General features: G+C 35.9%; 1 protein-coding gene across 13 annotated transcripts; it reads left to right on the top strand.

Moving 5' to 3' along the window:
• The first annotated feature begins 2,120 nt into the window (after window positions 1–2,120).
• On the top strand, window positions 2,121–13,254 carry LOC103708633 (pre-mRNA-splicing factor). Of its 13 annotated transcripts, none has more exons than XM_088721431.1 (7): window positions 2,121–2,291; window positions 4,018–4,168; window positions 7,882–8,811; window positions 8,928–9,086; window positions 12,228–12,319; window positions 12,457–12,525; window positions 12,675–13,254. In XM_088721431.1, the coding sequence occupies exons 2-7, from the start codon at window positions 4,030–4,032 to the stop codon at window positions 13,116–13,118; spliced, it is 1,833 nt and encodes a 610-aa protein (XP_088577557.1). In that variant the 5' UTR covers window positions 2,121–2,291; window positions 4,018–4,029; the 3' UTR covers window positions 13,119–13,254. The 13 variants fall into 13 exon arrangements, with proteins under 13 accessions (XP_088577557.1, XP_088577555.1, XP_038985341.2 ...); XM_088721429.1 differs by having other exon boundaries at window positions 2,143–2,291; window positions 8,928–9,089; XM_039129413.2 differs by having other exon boundaries at window positions 2,143–2,291; window positions 8,928–9,089; window positions 12,712–13,041.
• The last annotated feature ends 766 nt before the right edge of the window (window positions 13,255–14,020 follow it).

Genomic DNA, 14,020 nt, shown 5'->3' on the forward strand with positions numbered 1-14,020 from the left:
TAAATGAATTCCAGCTGCTAGCTCGTAGGAACATCCAAATTCAAAGTAGAGCCAACCTATGATCGATGTGTGAAGGGTAGAGGAACTAACAATTGAAAGATGAACAATTAAAATTAGTTCTAATTTGAGTTTGAATTTTTAAACTTTAATTTGTAATTAAAATTATTAATCTTAATAATTATAACATATCCCTATATATCGATGATCATGAGTGATCTACCCTAGCTGACCAAGCAAGCAGTTGTACTAGTTTACTAGGGAAGGGTAATGAAGTTATTTCTCTTCATCTATCTCTTTGTTATCATTTTAGCTAATACTGTATCCCCAAACCCAATAAGAATGCGAAGTCCTTGGCCAAGAGGCATGAGTTAGTGATAAGAAAGAGAGTCGAGGAGTATATATGTAACTAGCTGAATTAATAGCTAGGCCGCTATCTATATATCAAAATTAAATCTCCATCACATAATAACTATCTGTTATGATTTTTCAAACTTTACATAGCAAGCTAGATGGAACAAAGAGAAGGCTTATTAACTAGGCCAACCTTATCTAAATATCATAGAAAGATTTGGAAATTAAGTGCTATTTTAAATCTCAACTTGAACAATCTTGATAAAAGAATCCAAGGAATATGTTTATCACTAATATATTTTTTAACCTCACTTCCTAGGGCCTGCGAAAGGAGAATTGTAACTCAAAAGAAGGCTTGGATAATGGCAACGAGAACATGAAGAATGATATATACAACCTAATAATAGCATCTCTAAGTACTTGCTGGGATTATTTTACAATCACGAGAGTATTCCTCCCAAACTATGAAAATCAATCAAAATAATAGTATAAAGTATTCCTTCTCTCTGAATTCTTTCGTTACAAGCCAAAGTGCACATTCATATATATGCATGGGGCACTAATTCACATTAGAAGGAAAATTAGTTTTACAAAATTGTAACTCCAAACATAACCATGTACCAAACATATCTCAATGCAGTTTAAATCTAAATAAATAGTTGTATTGATGAAAATTTTATTTTGCTAAATTATGCTAATGAGTATTGATGGCCTTTGATTATATTCAATAAAAGGTCAAGTTTTAAATTCCATCTAAATTTGATTTAAGCTCCCACATTAAATGGCATATTAAGGTATTCTAACCCATCACCCGGCCTAGCCTAAAATGGTTTAACCAAGTGAAGGTCTGATCTAATTTACATGATAGAAGTAATATGGAAGCAAATAGAAGGCCAATATCTTCATGGAAGATTATAGACATCTACATGAGAAAGTGGTTATCCAAGAGCTAGAAAGCCATCATATTTATAGAGATCTAATAATTTGAAACCAATTTCTAACAGTGATAAGTCTACAAATCCAAAATCCTCTATTTCTCTTTTAACAAGAGACTTCAATTGCATTTTGCTACCAATCAGGAGTCCAATTGATTAGAACACTTTATTGAGCTTCAAATTCATTTACAAAATTTAGAATACAGGGGTGTTCCGAGCAAAAAAGAATATTTAATTCTTATAAGAATATCCTGAGAGAGTGATATTTTGATATTTATATTGCGCACTAATATAGTTTTTAAAATAAGAACATTTTGAGAACAAAGAAAGTTGCTTAATAGGAGCTTTAAAAGCATGGTAAAAAAAAATCAAATATTATAAGGGTATTATGGAATAGGACATTTTAAAAACGGTGAAATTTTTCACATCCTATTTTCACACTTAAATACATCTTAAAATTTTATATTATTTTAGGTAGGCATCGCCCTCTCGTCTCCTAATATTAAAAGACTAACTTTAATAATTATAGGACCATTTATTCTAGAAAACAATTATGTAGCCATAAAAAAACTCAAACTTGAAATTGTGATTTTGTACAACTGATTGCAGAAAAATGAATGAGGGGGGAAATATTTGTGGAAAAAAGGAAAAAGAAAAATTCAAAAAAAAAGAAAAAAAAAATGCAAGAGTAGGCAGTTTGGGTTGGATTTGGTCACGTTATCTGCATTGCCGGCTTTAAGCTATGCACCCATGGCGGCATCAGCCTTCCGGTCGAGCGACTCGAGTCTCGTCAAACCGGGCCAAGTCGCCTTGTAACGTGGCGAGCTTCGGCGAAGGGTGCATCTTAACTTAACCAGAGGACAACGAACAGCGGTGGGTATTTATCCTTCGGTGCCCCTCCATTTCAATCGACCCGCAGACCCTAGCGATCGATCGCCAACCGAGGAGGGAAGGGAAAGCAAATCCAGAGGAGAAGAAACCCTAGGTTCTTTCGTCGAATCTTAGGCAGGTTTTCTTCTTATCGTTCTTCCGTCTCTAATCTGTTACTAATTTTATTCTCGTCCGGTTGTTATTTCGTTCTATTTTGTTTCTGGATGCTTGATTTGTGGATCCGTTATCGTTTCTTGTTGATTTTTTTTGGAAATTTTCAATGTTGGGTTGTTTAAGCTGAATTTGTGATCGAATCTATTTATTTGTTACTTTGGGATTGGATCGTGTTCGAAAATTTTACCCGTTTTTAAGGCTCGCAATTGGGAACCATTTTTTGTGGAACTGAGTTTTGACATAAGAAAGTTAGCGTCTGACCGGTGTTTGGGGAAGAGTAGATGCTCTTTCAGAATTTCGAGTTCTCCAAATGAAGACGGAAACGCAGATTGAGGTATAGACCAAATTAGGGTTTCTTGTCCCAAAAGGAATTTTTTGGCTTCTATTTACAAGTTAGGAAGAAAAGATCTTTCTTTCTTTCGTTCTCTTTTTCCCCCAAAAAATTAAGCTAAAAGAAAGGGGATGAAATTAAGGTGCGGAAGCTGGGATGCTTGATTTGTCATGCCTTTTTTTTTTTTTTCTGTAGTCAGAGCAAACTTATTTTTATTTAATAACATAAAAAACATAAATACCAGTGCTTCATCTCTTGTAGAAACATCAAAGGGTGAAATCATGTGGTGTTTCATCTGCGTGGAATGAAGTTTTAGCATGTTCACAAAATTTGTGATGCTTTGACTAAGTTATCTGTTGGATCTTATACTAACAATATAAGGAGAGTGCTGGTATAGTGTGGATTCACTCTACATCCGCTAGAATGGATTTTTTTTTTCTATACTGTGAAGGCTTTATGGGCTTCTCGGAGATTGTGTATTCCCTGATAGGGAAGGCAAGCAACGAAATAGGCTTAAACTTCATCAACTGTTGTCCAAAACAGAAGGAAAACATGATATGATGAAGCATGACATTTTTGAAGAAAATCAGATTATTGGGCTTCAGAAATCTTAGGATCTTATAACCATTCGGTATTGATAACATGGTTTCAGTTCTTATCTGCTATGAGAAAAGACAGGAATTCTTGGATCTTCAATTTTCTATGCATCAAACATGTTGGCATAACTACTCTGCTGTGCTTTAATTGTGCAAAGGAAAATGAATGTTGGGTTTCCAGTGATTTATTTAATTGTATAATGTTCTATATCTCAAGGCCAGTAATCTAGAGGAGTTGCTTCTTCAAGTGATCTTGTAACCAATTGGTTTATGTGCAGTATTAAGGGACTGCAGACCCTGAATGCTATGCGTAGAGGGAATTATCCATTTATGTGATGATCTATCTAATTCATTAGTTAGATCTTTCGAATGACATTTTTTAACAAACCTAGTTAGAACTGTGCATTTTGATTCATAACCAAATATATTAACTTTTTATTATTTAAAAATATAATCTTGTTCTAAGTAAAGGGGATTACTGAGAAACTCTTAAACCGTGACTATGATCTGGCATATGTGGATTGGAGAACAATACATGTACTTGTTGTTTTCTTTATTCAATGCTGTTATGGTAAGTTGGTATACATGATTTATTTCAGCGTCTGATTTAGATAACCACTAGTACCTTCAAGCATATAGATATATATATATATATATCATGATTTTTGTTTGTTCACTGAATTATATTTCTTACTTTTATGACAACTTTTTATACGGGATATCTGACTTATAGATTAATATAATATTGTTGGATGTTTAGGTGCTGGTTTTTATGGATCCTGCCGTGCCAGCACCATCCCCTGATAAATGTGATGTGAAGGCTTCATTTCGTAGACCCTTAAATGACGCAGCTAATAGGAAGTATCGCCGCCATTCACCTCTTGGTGATTCAGATTCAGATTCATCTGGGGGTTAGTTATCCAACTTCATTTTTTGGATTGTAGCATATTTTGATCCATCTTTTATTTATCATTTGGGTAAAATGCCTTCTTCATTAACGTTGAAGCAGCTATCCATTAGCTATGTGGTATCATGTCTGTAAGACATTGTCAAAGTTAAATTAGAATATTTGCTTGTTAGTTGATGTTTATTGATGTGAGATGGTGATCAGTTAGAGCATAAGCTGCTACAGCGCTGCTAGTGGTCTAATTATAACCCCCTCAGAGGGGAAAGAAAAAGAAAAGGTATGCATTAGACCTAGGTCCTAGTTTGTAGGACACAAACAGAGTTATTTCTGTCAAGCAGTTCTTTCTAATATTCGGTTCTCTACAACCATGCATAATCCACATATTTTATGTAATGTAAGTTCTAAATGATTATGTGTTTAAATGTCTTGACAAGATGTCTGCAGAGCATAATAATAAAGAAAAATATAAAAGGCACTTCATCTTTTATAATAAATTTTCCAATTTTTTTTTCTTTTCAAAACTGCAGTTTGCAAGAAATGCAAATAAATATCGACACAAAGTAATTTTATTTGTTCATACACTTCTACATGCCTCACCATACAGTGGAAATTTTTAGTCTTCAAATTTTAAGATGGTATTTCATTCAACCATTTTTTTTCTATTTTGGTTTTCATATTCTCTAAGTATTCTCTAGTAGCACCATATTTGACACTCTTGCATTCCCAACAAAATCTCCATCATAATTAATTAGGGTAAATTTTAAGCTGTCAAGACCTTCTGGTGTACAACCACCAGACTTTCCAAGGGAATGTTTCGTGGGTTTTAGAAATGCTTGAACCTTTTGATTGCCCGTAGTATGGGATGAAATATTTTCAGCTTTCTAAGTTTTTAAGGAATTAAACTAGAACTGGTAATGAGGAAAATATAGAAGTAGTTGCTTCATGGATATGTAAGCACAAATTCTGAACTTGCAAAAGCCATTTGATTATTTTGAAAAGAAATGTGGATATTATTGACGTGTACCAGTCTATATTGTAGGTAGAGGACTAGGGGTTTTATTAAATTTCTGGATTTAAGATCAAGAAAAAGTAGTGATGATGCAGTATATGATAGTCTGATTAGTCCTTTTGTTAAAGAACTGTCTAGTTGCTTCCAATGTCTTCATTTTTTGGAAAGCATCGCTTGCCCTCTTCCTCTTATTTTATTCCCATTCTTGCTTTTGCATCATGTAGATGTTGATTGGACTTTCCCTTGACCAAATTTCTTCTCTGGGCTGGAGTTGGCAATAAAATTTCTATTTTATTGAAATTGTTCGCCCTAGAAAGGTAGATGAATTTGACGATATGGTTCAAAGCTGATAGATTTTGTCCATGCAGCCTTGTCACTTTGTCTGAAGTTCCTTTAGCTTGATTACTTCTTGTTATATTCTTATTATTGAAAATGCAGCAGTTTTTCTAGTACATGGTCTGAGAATAACTTTAGATTGAAGGATAAATTTTGGCTTGTCATCTCAAGGAAATAACTTGGGAATATGGAAAGAAGTTGATAAAAACCAATTTCAAAGATAAGTTATCACTGAAATAGTTACCGAGTACTGTATTGTGGATTTTTTATTTCTTTGGTCTGAATTTGTATGAGGAACTCCATTGGTGGGTGTTTTTTATTTACTTTTTTTGGTAGAGGTTACAGCAAATAAGTAAAAAACCATCGGAATAAGAGAAGAACCAAACAAATTACAAGAGCAATGCTATCACTAAGGACATGTGATGGATCAAGGAAGTGTTAGAAGAGTTGTCACAAGGTGTGTTTCCAATGGATCAAGGGAATAGTGGAAGATCTTTCACATCAGAAGTGTTTTGCTTGTGAGAGTGATTTGAGATCTAAGGGTCAACCATAATCCCCTATCTGATTAAGCAGTATGTTTGGTTCTTGTTATATATGGGTGAAATATTTCCTACTAGCATGGCAAAAGTATTCAAGGATTGGTAGAGAAGAAGATGCTAATATTATCGAATGTTAATTTGGACATATGGAGGTAAACTTTAAATGATAAGGTTTAAAATCAGTTTGACTAGTCAGTGTACACTGATGCAGCTTTAGTGGAAATACACTCCTGCCAAAAGTTTTTCTATGAATGCAAGTTAAGAGTCAGACCCCCAATCAATACTTTTATCTTGCATATAGCATTTGCAATAGATAGTTGGATGAAGACATTCAAAAGTTCTGGAGAGAAGTGGATGATGTGGTGGGTTGCTCTTCTAAGGTGTTATGTGATCAGCACATCTTCTATGACTTGTGGTTAATAAAGGCTAGGAAGGTAGCAAAAAAGGCTTTTTAGCTTTGTCGGCTGAAAATGGAAAAAAGGTAGTAGTCAAGTAATATGAATAGAGTCAGTTAATAACATTGTTGTTCCACTTGTTGTGGATCAAGTGGTGAAGAACCAACATTGTGAACATTTGAGGTGGCCGAGGAAAGTATTAGGACATTGGTTTGTTTTTTAGGTTTACAAGAAAGGGCTTCAATAAGCTTCTATTGCCATGGGATGCAACTCATAAAAAGAGCAAATAACTGAGAGAGTTTTATAGAATTAACATCACAGCTCAGTTTTGCTTGTTGGTTATGGTTATAGTCTCTTGGGAGTAAGCTTTTAATGTTCATTCCAGAGGCATTTGTCCTCAATATTTTTGCATGCAACCTTTCCTTGGCTGGTTGAATTGAATCTTGATGGCAATTCTCGTGGAGGTTGAAGTCCTTATTGGTTGGAGGGGTTATGGAGTGGTAAGCATGCTACAATTCTATCTTTTCTGGTCATATTTGTTGAGCGCCTTATAATTCTATGGAATCTAGCTGTCATGTGCTAGCTTGATTCTTGAAGGACAACATGATAACAAAATGATTCCAAAGGTGGATAAAGTATTGTTTTCGGAGGCAAGCAACATTGTTATCTCTCTTTAGTCCCTAATTCGCAGTGACATTTCTTTACATCTCTTTTAGCTCACATGGCTTAGCAACTGTAATACTCTTGCTTTGTCAAAAAAAAGGTTTAAAAAGGTTGTCCTTCTATCTTTTTTGGTCAAAAAAAACGTGCTGCATAGCCATTTCTTTTTCCGTGTGACCATGAATCTTTATGTAAGGGCAGTCCTGTAATAAGATGGTTTCTCTCTCTTCATACTCTATTCCTTTTTTTGTAATTAATAGAGTTGTAGAAGGCAATTTTCGATGTTCCCAGTAGGTTCCAAGCTTACACCAAATGAAGTTTTTTATTTGACATGTGAGCTACAGCTTAGAGGATGGCCCTATATAACCACAATAGCATATGTTGTAATTATGAATTGAATGCTTTGCATTATTCTGATTCAGTGGTTGCTGTGACTGAAACTATTGGAACAGTCTTGGCTGCTGTCAGTAGCCTTTACAGTGCTGTCTCACTTGGCCCGTCAGGTTTCTATCTTAATCAATCACATGATTCAGAAGTGGTGAGATTACTGGTTAAATGCTTACCCACATGCATCATCTTGATTCAGAAAATGCATCAGATATGGTCCTTGAATCTTCTTTTTTTTTTTTTGCATTCTTATTGCTTATCAGCTTATAGTTTGAATGGTTGACAGGGTTATCTGATGCATCAGATATGGTCCCAAACCTAGTTTATTTCAGGTTTGTTATATTACATTTTCTTATTAAGATTTTAACATTTTTTGTTGTCCTGTTGACAGGAAGTCCTAAACGTGGGCGGAGCCGTAGTCCGGTCCGTTCCAAGGAAGACCTTTCTAAGATAGCTGATGATCAGCGGAGGAAAGATGATGGAAGAGAGTTAGAAAGGGGATCCAACCGTTACCGGTCCATCAGAGAACATGGTTCTCATAGACATTCTGACAGAAACTCATTTGGAAATTCCCGTGACTTCCATAGGCATGAGGATTATGGCAGGCATAGGAAGCATGCTGATGAGGATGAGAGGAATTATCATAGGTCTTCTCGGTCAGGTCGAGAATTGAGGGATGAGACTCGTTCTGACCGTATCAGACGCGATGGCGTATCTGATAGATATCGAGATAGTCGGCGAGATATTGATAATTATTCTAGAGAGAGGTATGAAAATATGGAGCATAGAATTAAGAAGAAAGAGAGAGAAACTGATGCCCAAGAGCACTACAGATATAGTGACAAAGATTACGACAAAGCTGTCACTGGAAGCAGACAAATCAACTCAAGCAGAGATCATGGTAAGAGTGGAGAGCGAGATCGGCAAGATAGAGAAACTCGAGATGACAGAAAGGACCATCACAGGAGCCCTGGAAATTACAAGAATGATCATTCATCTTTACATGATGATTTGAGGGGATATGTGAAAGATTCAGCTCCAGGAAGAGACAGTGGTAGCCTTCGATTGGCAGAAACTCACAAGAGTGGAAATAAGGAAATTGATGACCAGGAGGATTTGATGCAGAAGAAGCAGAGTTATCGGGAAGGTGATAAGCACAAGGAGAAATATAAGAAAGAACCAGAGGAAGGAAGGCAAAATGAAGACAGAAGTTTGTCCAGTTACTGGGAAAGAGATCGGAAATATGAACAACATTTAGATAAATCCTCTAATGTTAGGCAAAATTCTTCAGCAACGAGACTTAAGCTGGGTAATTCAGAAGGTGATTTTTTTGTTCTTTTTTTTTAAAGGCTCTTATTAGCTTGCTGATGCTTAATCTTTCTCTATCTGATTTTTTGCAACTATCTAGCAGTTCTATTGATTGTTATATAACTTCAGGAAATGCTGTGGATGAGAAGCCATGCTCAAGTTTAAAACAGGTAAAAGAGATGGATGAAACAGTGACTTCGGAACATACAAGCTCAATCACCAATCAGGCTGGAGATGGAAGTGATCTTAATGCAGCAAAAGTTGCAGCAATGAAAGCTGCTGAATTAGGTGGTATTTATTTCCAATTTGGTATCATAAAAAGGAAAATATTTAATTCCACTGATATCATCATTTTTTTAAATATATTTGCATTGTTTAAGTGTAGTTCATGCAACATTGTATCAAATTGCATTGGTTTTCCCCAGTTTAACATTTAGTTGCCTGTCAGTTGGACTGTACCTGATCAGGCGTTTCAACATTAGTTTTGCCTATTTCTCCAGAGCACACATCTCCTACAGGTTATAGGACATGCATCCTGAATTAGTTGGATGTTGTGCTTTGCATTTTTCTTAGTGAAGTCAGCAGATATGAGCTTTTGTTCAAGATTTCAAGCAGACTTTTTAGAGAATTATGTATAATATTGCATGAGTAGTTTAAACCTGTAATTGTACATACAACTAATTTTTCTGGTGAGTCAAATAAAACCATTCACTCGAAAGATTAACAATTTGATAAACAATCAAGCACTTTTGTTTATAACGAATTTTCTTTTGAATGTATTGCACTACATAGGCCATATGTATGCACCTGTATCCAAACAGTTTCGTTGCCTAAGGTTCTCTGTTAAATTCAATTAATTAGAAGATTAGAAATAAAGTTGAGTGTATAATGTGTATATGATACACTTGTGCAGAAAGAGATGCATATTGCTGACTTCCCATTATTCTTATATACAGAAAGCATACATCCACTCCAGCAATTCTTTTCTTGCGTAGATTCTTCTGTCTTTTATTTTGTAGAGTTCAAATAACAAGGTTCAACATATAAAATCCACACGGTTGTTTTGATAGAAATGAAGATGATACCTTGAGTGAACCAAATCATGTTACATTTTAACATTGCCAAGCCCAGATAGACGAGATACAGCAAGCATTAAAGCTTTGTGGATTTCATCTCTCCATTGGAACAATTCTACACCAAGTCCATCCAAATGGATTAATTATTCTTGCTTTTAACAATTAAGTCTTGTTTACTTTCCTCTTTCCAATTTTTAATCTGTGATATATGGATGCCTTTTGAAACAATCATCAATGTTTGCATGTGTCGATCTTAGATACTTGCTTGGTATGTTACAAGTGTTATTCATAAAGGTTCTCTAACTTGCCTATTAACTAGATTCGACATCCTCATTTGTATTGTACCTATCCTATGCTCATATTATGAGCTAGTCATTGTTATGCTATGTGATACATATTGTACATATGGTGTTATTACTGCATCATAGAATTTTATATTAAGCTTGTTTGGCCAGCTGGGTACCGGTCCGAACCGATTCAGTGGCCGTTTGGTGCGCTGACCGGTACGCTGACCAGCGATTCTTGTTTACAATCATTTGATAGGGATCAAATTTACTTTCTGAAGTTGCATATTCTACTTTTCTTATCATCTTAATCAAAACATTCTGTTCAATCTTTAAATCATTTTATGTTTGCAAAAAGATAATGAGAATGTAATTGGGTTTTCTTGGCCCTAAACTCTGAACATGTTCTACTTCACATATATCCTCGAGAATATGTTTCATGTTGATCTGACTATTCATCGACCTTTTATAGATTCTTGGTCATCAATATGTATTGCATCCGGTAGAAATTGATTTAAAAGAAAAAAGAAATCCTTTTTGAAGGGGATTATTTGTGATGCCCTAGTGCAATTAGACTACAAATGGGGTCTGAACTCTGGTTAGGCCAGAACTAACTTGATCCAATTTTTGTGTGCATGTGCAGATGCGCACGCGTGATATATATATATGTGTTACTTAAATGGATGAGATGGTTAAGAGGGTCAACTGAAGTGGATGAGAGAATTGATGGAGAGAAGCTAGTCAGCTTCGTACTTAATGGAGTAGATGGTTAAGAGGGTCAACTGAAGAGGATGAGAGAATTGATGGAGGGGAGCATAGGAGTAGCAGTGGGGATATGAGGCGAGGAGTGAGAGGAGAACATGGAAAGGATGGCTTCATTTTGGGGTAGTTTTTAATTTTATTGCATATTTAGCTTATGCATATTCTTATAGTATTAGATCGAGTCTAAAAGATGGCTTAGGTGAGCCACTGATAGCCCATTTTTATTTTGAACCTGTTTTAAGCATGACATGTCTAAGCTCAGCCCAGCAGGAAGCTCAATTTCAGGCATCCCATACTTACCTTGAGGAGAACCCTCTATCCATTTCCAACACCAACTGCTTCTAGCAGTTCTACATTCTTTCTCTATGTTGCTAATACATATATTATTGCCATTTATAAGTGCATTTACGATATTTATATACAGATTAATTTGCCTTTCTTTCCCAAACATCAAATAATTTTTCGCTATGTATTATCATGTGCAAGACCATGCTGTATTTTTTCTGCTTGAAAGTTAGAATTGCTCCTAAGAAATCCTTGTAAGTTGGCCTATATCTTGCTTTTTTTAATATTTTGTATATCATTGTATTTGGGGATAATTTGTTGGACCTCTAGTGCGCTATAGCTAGAAAGGAAGGGGTCGAGTTGTGTTGGGATGTGCCACGCATGATTGCATGCAAGTGAGCAAGCGTGCAAGGAAAATGGCAGATGCAATCTCTTTTTTATGAATTTCAAAATTATCATTTTTTTTGCATGGAATCATATGGTCTTATTTAAATGTCAATGAGTTTTGCTTGCACCATGTCCATCTGTAATAAGTGGGGTTCTCCCCCATATTTGTATCCGGAAAAATTAGAGTTTGGGGTATGAATGGTAGAAGGTAATGAATGTGGAAGATCCAATTGTTTTATTGATAATTAGGCAATCGATAGCTTTGATGATGCATGGAGGTTTGATTGAGCATAAGTTCTTGCTAAGTCCTAAAGTATTTTCTTTATTTTATGCTACAGTTCCATCTCCTTCAGACTTTGTCTTAGCTTTTCAATTTCTTTGTTCCGATTTTCACGAATGTTCTTAGAATGCTGCCTAGGTGGTGGGCGGAGAAGTGGACTTAGCCAGAAATGCGAGTTGTGTTCTATAATTATGTTCTAAAATTCTTGCTTTTGCCACTTGCACCTTTTCCTATTTTTTTTTTTTAAATAACCCTACAGGATCAGTAATAGGGTCCAAACTACTGCGCTTCTCACATGACCTGGAAAATTTACTCATCAATGTTTTACTTATGATCGGTTGCCTTGGTACTGCAGTAAATAAGAACCTTGTAGGAGTTGGATACATGTCTACCGACCAGAAGAAAAAGCTACTGTGGGGTAACAAAAAGAACAGTGCTGCTGAAGAGGTAACAGATAATACCCGTGTTGTTTTACATGTTCATGGGTTTTAGCTTTCCAAAATATTTGGTTGCAGTATTAAATTTGCATCAACTGGCTCACCACAATTCCTGCTCTTTCTTCATTGTCCGCTCATATGTTACAGACAGCCAATCGCTGGGATTTAAATCTGTTTTCAGATCGAGAGCGTCAGGAGAAGTTCAATAAACTCATGGTAATTTCTGATTCCCCTTTTTTTCTCATGTTAGTTGTCCAAAAAAAAAGAGAAAAAGAATAGATGACTCGTAACCATCGTTTGTTACAAGACTGCGTCCAAACTATAACCTTTCATTAGAATCTCAACCCCTACTGACACATTTTTAGAGTCTGAGGTTGCCTTCATACCTATGGCCAATTTTAGGGTGTGAAGGGCACTGTGATTCCAGAGCACAAACCCGAGAGCAAGGATGGAAGCCTCCAGGAGAAGAGACAGGAGCTCGAGATGGACCTGGAGAAGCAGTACACTGCTGGACTTCGGCGAAGAGATGGCCGGACGGTTGGTCTTGGCCTGTAATGATCCCAATCTCTATTTTTGCTTGCTTCAAATGTGTGTGTGGTAAACAATTTTATGCACATCTTCTTGGGTGCCGAGGAATAGTTTGGTGGTTGCTTTTGAACATTTGTAGACCCAGTTCATCTTTGGCAATATTAAATACTAACAGAGGGATGATGAAGTTGTGCCTGCTGCTTCCATTTGTGTTCTTTCATGTAAAAATGTTAGTGAATTGTTACATCCAGTCACCCAATAATGCCCCATCTTGCGAGTAACCTTCCCTTGATTGGTAATGGTCAAACCGCTAGGGTGCATCAAGTGCCTGTTATATTTTTAGTCTAGTTCGAATCCATTCCACAGGCTGGCTTGCCTTCTTCAACCAGTCCAAAGAGTTGGATTCAATCTTTCGCATGAGTATCTACGATATTCCATAACAGGTGCATGAAATTATGTATGTGCATCCATGATTTGCATCCATGATGTTTGTTCTTATTGTATTCGACAGGAAAGAATCAAGCATTTGGAAGGCCGTAATATATGCCTGCTGAGCTTTTGTGATGTGATTGTCTCACAGCTGGGTGATGGTGTTTGCTGGATTTTGTCATCCTTAAGGAGGCTTTGTTCCTTGAAGGTTTAAACTCCAGTCCCAAATGCTTACAGACGCCCCTCAAGACCCAGGATTTCACGCTTAGAGATCAACTGCTGGCCTGGCCTAATTCTGTAATCGAGGGGAAGACTTAGGGCCCCTTTGGTATTGCTTGCGTTTCTGTTTTTCGTTTTCAAAAACCTAGGGATAAAAGGATTTAGACTGCCCATATTTCGTTCTTTAGATGGTTTACAAAACTTTCAGAGCTTTTCGAAACAAAAAAAAATTATCGCTTTTAAAAAAAGAGTGGAATAGCAGCAGGTTTGTGCAAACGTCTTCTTTAAAATAAATCTCCGTCTGGTATTGCACTAATTTCTGAAAAACTTTTGGAATAGCAAACAACCCTAATTTGTGAATGTTATGAATCGAGACGTGACCTGCAACAAATAAAGAAACTAAAGATATGAAAATTAAATAGGCTATTCAATTTCCTAGATGCTTGGTCGGATATTTTTTTAATTAAAATAATTAGAAATCAATGCTGAATCCATAGAAAAAGCACCTGGTGACAAAGTTGAAAAATTTCATGAT

Source organism: Phoenix dactylifera, chromosome 5 (genome assembly GCF_051530095.1).
Source record: "Phoenix dactylifera cultivar Ajwa chromosome 5, Ajwa_hap1_PhDact_Kaust_v1.1, whole genome shotgun sequence".
Taxonomy (NCBI): domain Eukaryota; kingdom Viridiplantae; phylum Streptophyta; class Magnoliopsida; order Arecales; family Arecaceae; genus Phoenix; species Phoenix dactylifera.

Coding starts and splice junctions, on each gene's coding strand:
- LOC103708633 (XM_088721429.1), top strand. CDS start 4,030: ATGGATCCTGCCGTGCCAGCACCATCCCCTGATAAATGTGATGTGAAG. Junction 8,812..8,927: donor TAAGCTGGGTAATTCAGAAG/GTGATTTTTTTG, acceptor ATATAACTTCAG/GAAATGCTGTGGATGAGAAG. Junction 12,526..12,674: donor AGAAGTTCAATAAACTCATG/GTAATTTCTGAT, acceptor ACACATTTTTAG/AGTCTGAGGTTGCCTTCATA.